This window comes from Struthio camelus, chromosome 2 (assembly GCF_040807025.1).
Source record: "Struthio camelus isolate bStrCam1 chromosome 2, bStrCam1.hap1, whole genome shotgun sequence".
NCBI lineage: Eukaryota > Metazoa > Chordata > Aves > Struthioniformes > Struthionidae > Struthio > Struthio camelus.
The window spans coordinates 131,916,599-131,933,575 of NC_090943.1; the positions used below are offsets into that span (position 1 = coordinate 131,916,599).

A 16,977-nucleotide genomic window follows, 5' to 3' on the forward strand; every position below is an offset into this window, starting at 1 on the left:
GAATTCTGTTGCTACTAGCCAGCCTACCTAGAAACACTTACTCTGTAACGTTAAAACATTTAGAGGTAAATGGTCAAAGACTGATACACTGTTTTAGTCCAGAGCTTTTTGGTGGCTTCTAAGGAACAGGAAATGGAATGGAATAGCTATCACAGCCTTTATTGCCATGGTACATTAACAAAGACAACTGTATACAAAGAACAAACAGTTTAGATACAAAATATCATTTTACCAAAATCCTGTTTACATCTAGCAGTTCTTGCAGTGACGAGCCAAGTTATACTTGGCAGGTAAGTAAAACCTTATTTTACAAGCCACCAACTACTTCCGTTACACTGGTAATGTATTCCGTCTCGCAGAGGGCTGACAGCATCTCCTCATTATGCAATATTATGTGGGTGGAAGTGAAATGAAATCTCAAATATGAGCACTAAGCAGAAGTTGCTTGATTTAACTATCAGATATCTTCCTTCAACACAAAGTAACTTACTCAAGACCACCTCGATGACCTAAAACTAGAAAGAAGAGATCAGTGATCTCTCAAACCTGTAATCAACTAAGAGGAACAATAAATGCTGAAAATAAGCAAAAAAACTTCAGGTAAAGAATCAAAAACTTGAGATCATCTGGAAGGAAAAAGAGCAATAAATTAACTAACGAAAGACAACTGCTATGGAACAAATGAAACTTTCAGAGATTGAGTAGGAGCTTTTTTCTTCATCTACTTCACAGAATAAAGACTGAACTTCACTGGTGCTTTTCTGAAACCTCTCTTGAGTCTTGCTGCACATTTTCACTGGAAAGGACTTTATCATGAAGATCCTTAAAGGCTTGTTCCACAGTCCCCATACACATTTGGGTTTTCTTACACTAGAGCTAAAAACTTTACTGTTCTGACTTCAATATGCCATATACATCCCAACACTTTCTTGTGTGTCAGTGAAGAGCAATCATGACATGGGCAGATCAATCCACCTAGTAGCAACAGAAAAACCAGCGATCACATGGATCTGCAGCCACATGCCGATGTTTATAAACAAAGTACTATAGCCAAGCTCTAGCCAAGCTATACCTAAAGAGTACACTGGAATTTTGCACATGAATACCACTGATTTCCCATTAAAAACACCCTCTTTATCGAGGGACCAAGAGTGCTTACAGTCTGGGAGAGCATTAAAAAGCATGAAATATGCCTGCCCTTTTTTTATACTCTTCTTCATATTTCTGCAATAATCACCATTGAAAACCAGCTAGACAAATCTTTGGTCTGACCCAGTATGGAAGCTCCTCTGGTGAGTTAATTAAAAGCGCCTGCCTGAGTGAAAGTACCTGGATGGCAGGCAGCACATAGGTACCCTGTAGTTGATATTATAAATAATATTAATGGAATGGTAAAAGCACCAGACATCACAAAGTGTAGCATACTATGCTCTGCTGGATGTACATCAACCCCTACATGGTTATCAAATACCCATTACCACTGTTATCTTGAAACCTGTAAGATAAACACCTTTCTATCCTCAGATACAGAAAAAGGAGGTCTGAGAGTGGTCTGCTCTGTCAGAGAAATACTGATTGAAAAGCTGTATTCTTTGAACACTTTAGTTGAGGGTTTGGGAAGAGACAGCAAGCAAAGTTTAACTATTTCATGTAAAAGAGGAGCACTAACAAAAAGTTGCAACGACTGAAAGAACAGGGATGAAAAGTAGATAAGTAAGGAAAGTTTCTTCACTTGGCCTATCAAATGAAATGATGAATTACTGATAACATCATTATGGCTGCTGTTAAATTTTTGTTTTCATGTATTCCAGTTAGAATAACTTTTAATGGTGGTTAAAAAAAATGAACTAAACCAGCTCGTAGGAGTGTCTTGAAATATACATATATGGAACCAAAAGACAAGAAATCTCTTATAAACACATCAGACCAAATCTTGACTTAATAGGCTTCTGCAGTGTTTTTCTTCAGGAGTCAGAGGTCTTTGCCTATCTACAGAAAACCACAGCTTCTACTGTAGCAGTATCAATGTAATTTACCCTCAGCTGCATAAGAAATTTTCATCGCCGTATTTGTTGAGTCACTGATACACTAGCTTTCTCCAATTTCCTCCTGGCATAGCAGCTCAAAAGCACAAAACCAGAGCAGCAATTCCTTTCTGCAGTTCAAATCCTTTTTTATTATTCTGAAAAGCTTCTGAATCTGCTATATTCATATCCTCCTCCACTCCCCTTTGAGGAGGTTAGAATCATGCTCAGACATGAAGATTGTTGATTGTGACATAAACATGAAAATTACTTAATATAATTTTATTTCACCTATCCAAAAGCATTCCTAACCATAGCACAATATAATTGAGTGTTAATGAAGATCAAAGTTTAAGCTTTCTCTCCTGAATTTTACTACCTTTAAATGCAAATACTGAAACATAATCAAGACAAGTACAATGGATGGTGAATTGCCTGTGAAACATTTAAGAGAGTGAACCACTGAGATCTGCTTTTCAACAGAGATCATAGCAATTTCACACACTAATGAAAAACAATCTCTGCATTGATTCAAGAAAACTTTACCTTCCTTGGGATCGAAGAACTCTTCAATATCTGCACATAACCACAAAACAGGAAACTTTCCTTCCCGTTGTTTCTGTCCAGTCTGACTATTGTAATAGTTTGGTATACTAAACATGGGAAAAAGTCCCTTTATTTCCTGTGAGGACAACCTCACAGCATATGGGAAGAAATTAACACACTCATACAGAATATAACTGCCAACTTCCAGGCATTATTCTTAATAAACAGGATCTCACACAGTGTCAAAGAAAGATAAATGAATGAGGAATAACCTTCATGTAGAAGAAAATAAAAGCAATCAGGATTTCACTATCCTACCCCTGCCCACATAAAAAATGCTTCCAGATAGACCGCAATATATTAAATGTGGTAACCATGTTCAATTAACTACGTAAATTCCAGTAATTCCAATATTATTACTTATGTTAGTTACATGTTATATTGTATCACTGAGCCAAAAAAAAAATCAAAATCTTTCTAGAAAATGCATCTTTCTACTTAGAGAAAACAGCAAGCATGCAATTCTTCTGAGTATTTAAGAGAGCTCTGTAACTTTAACCTGCAAAAGGATCTCAACTCTATCAAAAATATTTGCAACATTATGAAGGAATCTACAACTTTTCACTTTAAAAATGTTAAGTCAGACAACTTCTTGAAAATCTGGAGGCTTCTTATAAGGGTAAACTTGAGATTATCTAAAGATAGCTTTCTAAAGACACCATTCTCAATTATGTCTTGATAATTATGGAAACTTCACATTTTAATGTAAAAAAAATGAGAAAATATACAAGAACCAAATATAAAGATGCATGTGTATTTCCACACCTCAGGCTGAATGAATTTGAAGGTATCTAAGAAACTGCATTTTTACTTTAACATTAGCCACACTCACTTCAGCCTTCCAGCAACATGTTACTTATGGGATCGGCCATGGCACATAACTCACTGCTCAAAGAGCCAGCTATGCCTGTCCCCTTAACACAAATACTACATAATCAGGAAATCACATCACACACCTGATGGGTTTCAAAGTTTTTTGTGTGTTTTTTTTCATTTTTAGAAAAATCAGGACCCACTCCCTTCTTCCTTTCAACTTTGTTGACATAATGAATTCTTGCTTCATTTCCAGTATTTTCTTCCTTCATTTCCAGTACTCTCTAGTACTCTCTCCCTCCTACTTCCACAGTATATGGTTTCTCCTGTAATCACACACCCCTCATTCTTCATATTTAGTACTGTTGTTGATTACTTTTGTCCTTCACTGAGCCCTCTTTCAATACTTTCTCCTCATATGTTTTTTGATATTTGCAAAACAGAATGGGGAGAAGGACTGCTAACAGTTCTACTTCATACTTAACAATTATGTTCCACAATCTCTAAAAATATTTCCAATATTTTCAATATTCAAATTCCAATATTCCAAGGCAGAAAGGAGCGCAGGGCCTAAGTAAGGTGCTAACTGCACCTTGAAAAAGAGTAAGCAGAATTCTCTAACAACTTTTCATACAAATCATAATTCAGTACCTCAAATACCTATTACATGCATGTGAGTTTTTTAATTTTTACTTTCTGAAAGCTGTAACTCAAAAAATTGAGAATAAAACCTGGGTGGAGCTCTATGATACGAAGGATTTCATCTCAAAGGAGTTTGAAAGATGAAAGGATGCTTCATAACAGGAATAATTAGACTTGGATTTTTAAAAAATATATACTGACCTAAGCACTTGGTGAAATTTTCAGGTAAGACGTTTAAAATGAACCAAAGGAATTATTCTGTGGGAATCACATTCAGAAATTACTGTGCGAGCAGATAACAGAAACGGTACAGAATTCAAGTAGGCAAATTCAGAGGTTACTTAGTTTGTATCCAGGCCACCCATCCACATAATTGGGTGTTGGCCATCCGCCAATACCCATAAACCTAGAGAGCCCCTAAACCACTGCTGCCCAAAGTTAGGAGGGATACACCCTTCCTAAACATCTGCTACTAACTACTGTTATAAAAAATTACTGTGATAGACCCACCATTAAATCCATCACAGCAATTCACAGGCTCTTTCCGATTCCTCTCATTTTAGGTTATTAAGCCACAGAACTAGGCTTTTCGATAAACTGGAGGTTTACAAGTACAGCAGTTGTAAACTTCTAGCCTAAGTGAGAAAGCCCTCTTGTAGTTTAGCCTTTCTGACTTACAGTTTATGCCCCAGCCGTTCCAACCGAGGGCTCAGAGGTTGCAGCCATACATATACTCGTCTCACCTTCAGATTGGTTACACTCAGACTGCACAGTGTACATCAGCCGTTGTCCCTCAGCTAGCCAGACTTAGCCAGCCTTTAAGCTCTCAGCAGCCATCACCCAATTATATTTTCTTGATTTTTTGCAATGCAAATAGAAATATCCTTCATATCTCTATCAAGAGCCTTAAGTCCCAAGTACGTTACAGAATTTCCTATGGCCCAGTTCACACCTAACCAGCTACAATCAGCAACAACTGCTTAAATCTCAGGAAATAATTCTTCCTGACCTGTGTGTTCTCCATTTTCGGTCTATTTCTTCTTCCTTTCTATTCGACCTACCAGCTGATTACTCCTGCCTAAACCACACTATTCGAACTGACAAATATCCCTGATGGAGTTCTTAATACCTCCTATTTAAATATTATAAAAGATATCATACATGGACTTCAGGAAACTCAACCCTCCAACATATTATCGGATTCCTGTTGACATCACTTGTAACATATTAATAAAAGGATACCTGGTATAGTAACAAGTTGGTTTTCCAAGACTTGTCTAAGAGAGGGTTCTCAGTCTTCACTGATGCTCCTCTGTCATACCATGTTTGATTAAGGCATGAGGAGGCTGGGATTGTTGATTCATTATCTAGGAACACTTCCATGCCTCTCTCTGGGAATGATTCCATTTAAACAGCCTGAGACACTACCAGTAGATTTCATAGGAACAAAATACAAATCCGTATTTAATGTAAATTTGCTTGTCAACTGACACTGGTCATTTTCCTTAGCTGTTGTAATAAGCAAAGTTGTATTTAGAAAGCAAACATAGGAATACCTATCATGAGTGTAAACCTCAGGTGTAAGTATCACCAACTACAGCTGAATTTCTTTTTTCAAGTAAAAATAAAGATGTAACTTCCCTTAAAACACCAAGGAATGGATGATTTATTCCGCTTTGTTCAAAAGATATTATCAAGTTATCATGGGGCTTCTTTCATCACACTAAACCACAAAATGAAGTATTGAAAGCCACCCTACTACCTCTTACAACTGTTCTCGCTACTACTCTTTATTTCTAACTGCTTCTCCTACCCTTGCACTTCAGCCTTGAACAGTTAGAATTCTTACACTGTTTATGATTTATAGACAGTTCACAGGCTTTACACATACATCTGATTAAAATATCTAGAAATAGAAGCACCCTCAAAAGAAACAGTAAGAACACAGAAAGCCCATAAGGTATACCAGATGACTTGGAAGTCAGGCTGCAAAAGCATGAAGGAAAAGAAGGAAGTCTCATGGGATCTAAAATTATTTATTGACAAAGTATGCACAGACCGCTAATATCTCAGCTCTGTCCCTAGAACAGGATACACTGAACAATCTATGAGAGAACTACAGGGGTAATAAAGTTTGCATAAAATGAAGCTGGCTTTGAAAAATTATTCTTGCGGTTTCTCAGATGTTTTAAGTAGACATCCATCCTTTTAGCTTAATTTATATATAAACAGAAAGGATTGCTTTGCAGTCAGAGCACTGAACTGGAAATCAAGACATCACAGACTGTATTTCTGGCTCTGCCACAAACTTCCTGCGAGACTCGAAATCAACATGTCGCTAAGTTTCCCATTGGTAGGATTGCTTAGATTTGATTTGTTAGTGACAGTACTGCACTGAGAAATCTTCAAATAGAAAATATTACAGAAGTGCAAGGTTGCTTGTTTGCTGAGCAAATATATCACCGCACAAAAGGTTCTCTGTGTATTTGAGTTTCCTCTTGGATTTTGAATATTTTCATTTGTTGAACAGTGTAGTCCAGCCATTTCCACTGCAGTTTCAGAGAACAGAGGAAACAAAGTAGAGATACAACTCTGAAAAATTTGCTCCACTGAGGAGTTGAAACTTCATGACCCAATTTGCCTTTTTCCTCATCATATCAATAAACTGCAAAATTAATGAATCATGTAGCCTCCAGAGGTCATCTAGCCCAACCTCTTGCTCAAAGCAGGGTCAGCTAGAGCAGGTTGCTCAGGGCCTTGCCCAGTTGAGCTTTGAACACCTCCAAAATACAGAGATTCCATAGCCTCTGGGCAATCTGTTAAATCTGGTTAAATCAAGGTAAACAATATCCACAGCTCTCCACACGTTCACTGAACTAGTCATCTCCTTACAGAAGGCAATCAGCTTGGTCAGGTATGATTCACCCTTGGTAAATCCATGAGGAGTGTTCACAACCACCTTTTCTTCCTTCATGTGTGTGAAAATGGTTTTGAAGATTTGCTGCATAACTCTTCTCGGGCACTGAGGTGAGGCTAATCAACTTGCAGTTGCCTGGATCCTCCTTCTTGCCCTTCCTGAAGCTGGGTGCCACCTTTGCCCTTTCACAATCATCAGGAACTTCCCCTGATCACCATGACCTTTCAGAGATGATAAAGAGGTGTCACAATGACACCAGCCAACTCCTTCAGATGCACCCCAGCTGGTCTCAGACCTGCGTATACCCAGTTGCCTTAAGTACTTTGTAAATGTGTTTTTCACTTGTACTAGTAGGCTTGGGGAGACCTTGCCATTGAAAATTCCTTCAAAAAAGCATTGACTGCCTCAGATTTTTCCATGCCCTCTGTTCACAAGGTCCCCTGCCGTACTGATCAGTGGGCTCACATTTTCCTTAGTCTTCCTTTTGCTACTAATACATTTATAGAAGCCCGTTCTGCTGCCCTTCACATCCCTCACTACTTTCAAAGGCAGCTAAGCTTTTCTAGTCTATATCCTTGCATGCCTCAATGCCCCTCCTGAGTAGCTCATCCAAGAAAGCTCTCTTGAACCCCACACCACTGCTCTCAGTCTATTCACCAAAAACAGTGACAACTCTGCTCAATCTGAAACAGAAAAACAGATATGCATGTACTGTAAATTTAAAGCAAAAACAGAAAAATGGTTAAAAAAAATTACTGCAAGTGTGGTATGTGTGCAACATTACTGAGGACATTTATTTAAAAACATAGAGCCTAAATTATTCTAATAATTAATCTAAATTATCATCTTATTCTATTCTATACTTCATTTAGAGTTAATCCAATTCCTTTCCAAACACAGACATATACTTAACATATAGACATATGCTTATATCCTTCTACAGACTGGCAAGTTGCCCCCAGCAATATCTCAGGTCTACTACAGCCAGTTTGGATTTGTTTATTTTGGCCAAAATAAAGTTCCTTTTGGTTTCCAACATGAAGAACTTCTCAGTTCCTCCTATAGTGTAATACTGTTACTGACTTTGAATTCCTCTGCTTTGACAAAATTGTTCTCAAGTCTTCATAGTAAGCTTACCAAAAAATACTATCTTTGGAACGCATCGTTTCAAGCATTTCAATTTGGTGTTTAAAAATGGTGACAAAAATTGCTACTGAAGAGGTTTGAAAAATATGTCTCCATAAATATTTGAAATCCCTGCAAACAGCATACTATTTAACAGTGTTCAGCTGCATAGAGTAGTAACTTAGCCTAGACATATTGATTGATGGTCACCTCAAAAATAGTCTCTTCTAAATTAGCAGTTCACCTTACAAACTTATGAAATATATGCAGCAGGAGAGCCAAGACTGAGCAAAGGAGTAACTGGAGCGCTACAAATATAACTACAGACTTATAAATACAGATCAATTAAGAAGATAAGTTGTTGCACAACAGCCCTAAGCATATCGTTCTCTTCTTACTCTTGGTCTAAAACAGTCTCAACATAAAACTTTCTTAAATGCTATTGAAATAAAAATTTCTCCTTTCATTATTTTAGATTATTCTTTGAGCAGCTAAACAAACCACTTTTTTCCTGAAAGAGCAGCTTTGCAAAATATAGTCTAAGGGCATTCGAGAGCAATAAGAGGAAATCCTGTGAAAAGTATGAAACATCTGTCTTGAGTAGGTTTCAGTATAATACACTATACTTCCAGACAAGATGAGATACTTGCTGTAAAACCTCTGCTTCTTGCCAGTGTCACATCTTGAATGAACTCTGTGCTCAGCTAGTGGGGACAGGAATACTCTCTCTTGCTAATCAACTCTATAAAGAAAGAGTCAGATGTTAGAGATGGGGTGTTACAAAGAAATAAACAGCTTTTAAGCAGTTACCCTTACTCCGATAGAGACCGCAGATGTTGCTATTGATATAGGCAACCAAAGTCAAACACAAATAGAATATCACATTCAGTTTTCTTCTAATGCTGAAGCAAGTTAAAAAACAGCAGAAACTGGAAGTGAATGGAAAAGATATTGACTTTCTATGGTAATTGTGTTTGCACTTCCTTTTGACTTTTTATGATGAAGTAGCCATAGAATGTTGTTTTTCTCTTCCTGAAGAAAAAGGAAATCCCATAACCTTATCAAAAAATGCAGCCAGCTAAAACCCTTCCCTTCCATTCATTTAAATCCCTTTTATAAAATATAAATGCAGTTATACAAACCATTATGAAGTCACTAATTATTAATGTAATTGATTTTGAGATATTATATAGATATAGATATAAATGTTATTCTTGTATCCCACTATAACCAGAAAAGATCATTTAAAAGTGGTTCTTTTGTGAAAGGCCCAGCAACCTAATGGCATCATCTAGCATAACCGTTTGGGGAGTTTCAATCCACCGTGCAAATCCTCTATTGCTGGCCAAGGGAAGTAACATTGAAGTTAACTAAAATTTACCTGAAGTCTCCGTTACTATTAATCACTAACTCATTAGTTTGCTCATCATTCAGAGAAATACCTAGCAAGCCAAGGAAAAAGGAAAGGTTCTTTATGGCAGGGAAATGCAGGTCCTCAGAAGTCACACAGCCACACAGAAGACCAGATAATAAAAATTACAAACAGAATCTCTTTATGTCCTTTAAAAAGCAAAGATTCTGCTTCCCTGAACAGGGCACACATTTATAGATAACGCTATGCTCGCTCTAGTGCAAGTAGAAGAGAAGAGAGAAGATGGTACAGTAGGACCTAACAGAATTAAACTGTGAGGAAAAAAAAATTGTGAGTTAACTGGAATAAATGTGTATATCTGCACAGAAGAGATATGCTAAATCAGAGTATGTTCTGCATAATAAAGTACCTGTTTTTTTTTCCAGCTGCTTCAGGATCTAACTATCCAGTCACCCCAGCTTGGGCTGTGGGGTTTTGGAAGGCTAACACAGAGTGCTAACATCTGTTTCTGTTCCTCTCAGTGTCAAATCTGTCAGAACATGAGCACATCAGAAAAAGAGATCCCTGTCATATAAAAATAAACTCTCCACTTTCATGGCTATCCCCAAAGTACCAAATATAGCAGATCTATTACATTGCCAATTTCTATTCCAAAATATTTTTTCTTCCCTTAAATATATCTTTTTTACCTACTTTTGTGTCTACTATATCTTCCTGCAGTGTACCTGCATGCTAAAGTTCTTCAGGCTTTATTTGACTTTACTGGCCAAATTTCAGCATAAAGCATAAACACAACAACTAAGCCTCATACCAAGTTATAAAGTTACAATTAAGCCAGCCACTGTTTAGCAATTATTTACTATTAAATGTTTTTTACTTTCTCAGCAACTTCTACCCCAGTTTTACTGTTCTCTGTATTACAGCTAAGTTGGGGGTTCAAACCAGTGCTCTGCTTACACAGTAAATAAAATCTGACATGAAAAAACATTAAGATAATTAAAAAGAAACTTATTTTGTAAAATGTTCCTTTAAAAGTCAAGTAAAATTCTCACAGCATAAGATACTTGACCAACTTGAATCTTTAAGAGGTTTATTCATTACGTTTACAAAGGGCACCTTAAATAAAACAAATGAAAAGGGTATATATTTCAATTTTTAAATATATAATGTACATGATATTGATGAATACATGAAAGTAAATAAATAAATAAAAAACTGAGCATCTTTACCATGAACATTCAAGTTTATATTTATTCAGCGACACTACTGAATGATAAAATGTGTAATTACACATTTTACACTAATTAGGTTACACAGAGTAAATATTCACCAATTATTGCTTCCTCTCCCCTCCAGAAAGAGTACATTGGTGAAAAATGATTCTCCTGGATCCTTGCAAGTGCAGCTTTTCTGCCATCAGAAAGCAAAGATTCCTCCCTTGGAAGATATGGACACCCATAGCCCAGCAGTAGAAAAAATCCAATTGCTAATCCATTTAGTTGGTGAAGTATCAATAGTTCACAACCGAAATCTCAGACTGTAGCTCATAACATACTCCATCTCTAGATACAGTTCTCTCTGAAAATGTTGTAGTGCCTTAGGTAAGCTTTTCTGTTACTAGATTTATTTCTTGTAGGAAATGCTAAATGCTAACAAGAACAAATAAACTCTGGTATTGAAATGACACTCCAAATGTTATAATGGAATATTTGAAGAATATTGAATACTGAAGACTATTTCATCCCTCACACTCTTTTATAATCTCCTATGCATGTCTGGTCCTGCTGACATTGCAGTGACTGTGTGCGGACTTAAATTTATCCACAGGTTTACATGTCTCAGAACTGCCATTGCTCAGTATTACTGATGTCTCAACATACTATGCTACCATAATTTATTACACAAAAGATTCTGGAGATCCAAAGTAAAAATATGAATACAGTCAGGCCTTCCCTCTCAAATTCGGTCTGCGAAGAGTATAGATTAAAAACAGAATACTTGCATTTACATAGCATAAAGCCAAAAAGAAGAGGTGAACGTGAGCATTAGTTGGCCACATCTGTGCAACTCAGTAATGAACATAACTAACTTTTCTGCTTTGCACTTAATAGCCTTGTAAACTTTTGACAAATTACATAGACTAAGCTGCTTCTAACTACACTAATGATGATAAATGGAGAAGGAAGAATGACAGAGGAGTACTGAAACAAAAACTACTTTAAACAGCCAATCAGAAATTTGTCCTCAGTGAGACCCTTTTTAATACTAATATAAACTTAAGAACCTAAATAATCCTAATAGAAATTTTTCTAGTATAGGGAAACCAGTAAAACATTTCCCATACAGACACGTTCTAGCAAAGTTATCTCCTCCTTACCATCTCTTCATCCTCCAGCCAGCCACAAGCTGTATCAGTTAAAGTATCATTTCACCAACATGATTACATCAACAGTAAAGAGTTTCCTTCTCCCACCACTGGGTCACCACTTGGACTTCACCTCCACAGCTGTTTATATTACATACTGCCCATGACAACAGCATAATTTTGCCACAGCCTAAGACTACAATAATTGCAGTAGTGCATGTTATCAATTCACTTCACAAGGTATCACAAACAGGAAAATGAGTTAAGTGTGGTATGATCTGCATTAACATTTCCACACAAATCTCACTTACCTGCTGTCCCTTTCTTATACATAACAATTTATTAAAGAAAATATGGCTTATAGTAGTTGGTAATTAAGTAGCCTTAATTTAACTGCAGAACTGCCTCCTTAACAGAGTATGCACACAAAATGTGTCTTCCCATCCAAATGGATGAAAAGTTCTCTCTCCTGTCCACCATTACCACACAAATGGTGATGTACTTTTCATATGAACTACACACATCACAGAACATTACATTCTGCAATCCGACAAAAAGAATTGTGGTCTCGGGATTAGGGCTTATTTCCCATTTACCTAAGCAAATACTCTGTTCCTACTAACTTCAGTGGAAACTGCGTGTCCTCTACGCAAACTATTTAGAAAAAACGATGAATGGCCTTCAGCTTTTCAGCCATAAAGGAAACCAGATTTCTACCACAGTGAGTTCACAATAAATATTTCTACCACTGACAGCGCCCAAGAGACTTGGAAGCCTAACTCCCAACTTTTATTGGAAGTTCAGTCTCTACAGCTGCTCTGACTTTAACAAGAAGTACTGCAAAACAAGACAGGGTTTGGACAGAGAAACAGCTGGTGCAGAGACCCCATGCCCATGAAACACCTGTTGGGGGTGGGGGTGGGGGGAGTTACTTCAAATGAGCTTTAGTCTGGTCCCATTGACTGCACGCTCATTAGTAGCCAGACGAGTTCCTAGAGAAAATCTTCCACTTTAGTTCCATCCACAAGGAATCCAGTCTGTGTGCCCCAAGACCACCTCACAATGTGAAACAAAGAAGGAAGGGATGACTGCACAATCTGCTTCAAAAGTACACTCCTGGTCTGAACTAAAATGCTAATATAGATTCATCCTACGTCTTTTAGGTGCTTGTGTAGTTTTTACGCAACACCTCCCAAGGCTGAACACACAGGAGTAAGCCTTCAGTTATCAACAGAACAGAGAAAAATGCAAATTTTTATACCTCAGAAAAGCTGGTCCTAGAACCCACAAAAGTTTTAAGAAAAGGGAACCATAAACCTTAAGTGAGAGGATCTAGCCTCCAGATGAAGAAGTAACCATACGAAAAAGCCCAGTGATGGTTCTGATGGCATATGTGAAATAAACACGAGGGTCTCGACATTGGCTCTAGCCTAGGGTTGTCCCCCTCACAAAATCAACCACCACAGCTGCTCTCAACAACAGTCTTAGCAGATAGGCCAAGGAAAAGCTCAGAAGTTGTTTTCTCAAATCAATACTGAAGTACACTTTCTTCTGAAGGATTTAAATCCTCTGAATTATCACGTGAACCCTGTTCACCAACATTAACCAGTATGAAAAACCTTTCACCCTCCCGTGTGCAGCCCTCCTGTGCACAGACAGAGAACGAGTTAAGTAACTCCTGCCCTCCTCCTTTTCCCCGTATCATTTACTTGGATCATTCTGATCCACATTTTGAGAAATGAATTCATTCTTTGGGATGCAACTAGAAATATAGGCAGAGGGAGAGTCTGCTCTTTAGAAGGAGCTGAGTGCTTACTGCTTGAACATTAATATTTATCTTATGTCTCAAACTGTTGCATTCAAAATTAAAGACATTACAAATTCTTTAAATTTACTGAAGTGACTGAAGACTGACATACGTCAAATTTGGGGCTTACGATCAAATACTGTAGACCATTACCTTAAGATATTTTTTATTTTTTACAGTAAATGCAGTTTGATTGTTAAATGAAGGTAAAACGCAATCTTACAGTCACTTTCTCAAATGTACTTGTTAAAAAATGTAAAAAACCAGAAAACACATTGGATCATTTACCATTTTTCATGGTTCTGAGGATAAACATATGGAGAAAATAAGCTACTCGGTAGATCTTATTTCACTCCAGTGTCTGTCCTTTTATTCTCCCTGTCACAGCCAACTCGAGAATTTCCTCTTCCATGATAATAAGCAGAAAGTTCACAGATCTCAAAGCAGCAAAGCAGGAAGTTTGCAGTTTGAAGGATTTCCCCTCTTTGACCAGGCAGGGGAGGAGAAAAAAGAATGTGGGGGCTATTGTGAAAGATCTTCTGCAAAATTAAGCAGATTCGGACATGCTTATCTCAACAAGGCCCTAAAGTGATGCTACCGACACCGTGTACAAATGGGAAAGAAATGTTGCACACATCGTATGTAAATTATTATGCTTCTTTAGCTTTTTCAGCAGATAGCAAAAAATCCTGCTTTTCTGATGAAGCTATTACCTGGCACAAACAAACTTATCAACAGCGATAGCAGGACACAGAGGGAAGCCAAAACCGCTATGACACAGCTCTCACCAAAACATGCTTTCTTCCCAGCTGAGCTCTGTATCACAAGGCAGGACTGAGTGCCACATGTGGCTTTAATGCCAAGCAGCTGCTGCACACCAGCACCCGCTCTGCTCTCTCCCTCACCCCCTGCACTACTGTGTTTCAAAGACCATTGTAAATAATGAAACTGCAGCAACCTGTAATGAGCGCAAGCCCCAGCATCCGAGACAGACCTGAACCCAAACACATTTCCCCCTCAGTCTCCATGCCCAGAGAGGTGAGATCATCGGTGCAGGCTCTCCGAGGAGGGCAAGGGGGGTGCGGGGAGGGAGGGGGGAGGGCACCCCTACCCAGCCATTTCAAAGCCTGCTAGTCTCCCTCCCTTTCAAGCAAAAATAAGCACCCAGCACAGCTCCGTGGTGGAATACGGCTTTCCTGGCTGAGTCGCGCCCCGCGTCCGGCCGTCTCCCCCACCCCCACCCCTTCCCAAGAGGCAGCCGGTCTCGCGTAGGGCTGCCCCAGTCCCTCCAGCGGGTGCTCCCTTTCCCGAAGGGCAGCACAGGGGCAAGCGCAGCTCCCCGCGGCTGTCCAGGAGCAGCTGCACATGGGAGGGCAAGGGGCACCTCGACTCCACTCACCGATACCAGGAACTCCAGCGTGCCCACATAGTCCCGCTCGGTCTTAAGCAGCTCATTGAGGACACACACACGCAGGCGAAGCTGCTTCTCCAAGTCCTTCCCGCTTTCCCCCTTGCTATCCCCTTTGCTTTCCTCTGTCATGGTGTAAGGAGTAGAAGCGGTGTTCCCAGGCCAGTGCTTTGCCTGGCTCCTCTCCCGGCGGCAGGCAGCGCTGAGAGCCCCGGCACTTGGCTGCAGAAAAGGACAACAAAAGACCCCACTAAGTTACAGAGCAGGGCTGGGCTCTGGCCCGTCCCAAGCCGCACAGCAGCCTCAGCCCTTTCTCACCCAGCTCCAGCAGCTGCCCGAGGTCCGGAGGCAAAGAGCCACCCTAGCGCGAGCTCCTTTCCCGTCAGGAAGGGGACACAGCCTGGAGGAAACGAGCGGTCACTGGTTCCCAGCTCGCCCTGTTTGCTGAGAGGTTGGAAAGCCTCCGCAGCAGCACAGACTTGGACATTAATCAAAAGCCTTGTATCCATGTGACTCCAACCCCTTCCCCCCTCCGCTAAATCTCAGGAAAAAGGAAAGGAAACAACTTCAGGGAAGACTGCGTGCCAGCAGCTGCCTGTTTCACACACAAACTGTGAGCTCTAGTTTGAGGCTAATTGGAGATCTCCAGCAACAGAGCACAAGAATTATAAAAATGTCCCAGCAAGCCGGCTAGCCTGGGAATCAGCAGTGTTTTTGTTTTGTTTGAATAATCAGCCAAAGAGCTATTTCAACTGCTCCTTCCACACGCTCCCATAAGATGAGTATCAGAAATACACTGATGTGCAACCATGCATCACTAAGACATGTTTTGATATTTTTCTGAACACATATAGCTGAGTATGGGTATGTGCTAGGCAGGTTCAAACAGTACATTCTAGAGTAGATACAGATAGGCTCCTCTAAGGTGAGTTTTTGTGTTGTTGTTTTGTTGTTGTTGTTGAAAAAAGGTGGTATAAAATCCATCCAGGTTATATGGCTTTCTTTTCTGCACTGGAAGTTCAGATTTGCATGATACATTAAGAAAGTTAAAAAAAAAAAAAGTCTGTCAGTAACCATTTCACAAACACTGTAAGCAAGCAGTGTACAGCTATGCTACAGAAGAAGTGATTTCTTGAAAACTGAAATACCTCAGGACGCTGTTGTTTGAGTTTTGAGTTCTTTAATGAAAGTTGAAGGTTTCTCTGGCCAACTCTTAAATCTGTTACTGGAAGAAAAAACAGGTATTCAACTTCAAAGATTCCATATCCAAGTCTACCTTTCTAAACCTACAACATCCTAAAGGGAAGGAATGAGTGAAAACTAGGTTATAGCCTAGTTCTACAGCCACAACACAAGCCTGGGCAGCAAGAAGAATCCTTAGTAGGAGACAAGCAGCAGAGACTCATTCATATTCTGTTATTTTAGACTCATCATCTAGCTGTCTGCCTCAGACATTGATGGGGAAATAGACAATACAGCTCTCACAAGATGTTTCTCAGAGAGCTGAAATAATAAAACTTGTTTCTTTGAATTTGTGTCTTACTTCCCCATATTCCCCTTTCCCAAACACACACAGCTCCCTCTTGTCATACTTAGGCAAGAAGCAGTAGTTACTGTGACTGGTTCTGCTACATGTATCATAGTCAGCCATTAGGTATGGATAGGGCTAGCTCACCTAATAAGCTCCAACTGTAGGCCTTCTGTCAAGAGGAGTTCGGGACGCCATTTGAAAAGCAACCAGTGATTTTTGTTAAAAGCAGAACTACATTTTTGAGGACTTCACTCCTCTGCCAAATCCGGTTGAAATGGAGCAGTGGGTTCAAAACCAACCGGGACAGAAAAGCCAACACAGTCCAGTCATTTAAGCTTGCTTCCTTAGGAAACCAGCCTAAAACAGA

General features: G+C 39.2%; 1 protein-coding gene across 1 annotated transcript in view; it reads right to left on the bottom strand.

Annotated features, from left to right (window-relative positions):
• Positions 1-15,694, bottom strand: part of PREX2 (phosphatidylinositol-3,4,5-trisphosphate dependent Rac exchange factor 2) — a 187,571-nt gene extending 171,877 nt beyond the window's left edge. The window contains exons 1-2 of the mRNA XM_068932558.1: positions 15,398-15,694; positions 15,071-15,301 (exon numbers count right to left, since the gene is read on the bottom strand). Coding sequence (XP_068788659.1) covers positions 15,071-15,211 — 141 coding nt within the window. The 5' untranslated portion in view covers positions 15,212-15,301; positions 15,398-15,694. The remainder of the gene's footprint in view (positions 1-15,070; positions 15,302-15,397) is intronic.
• Positions 15,695-16,977: the final 1,283 nt, after the last annotated feature.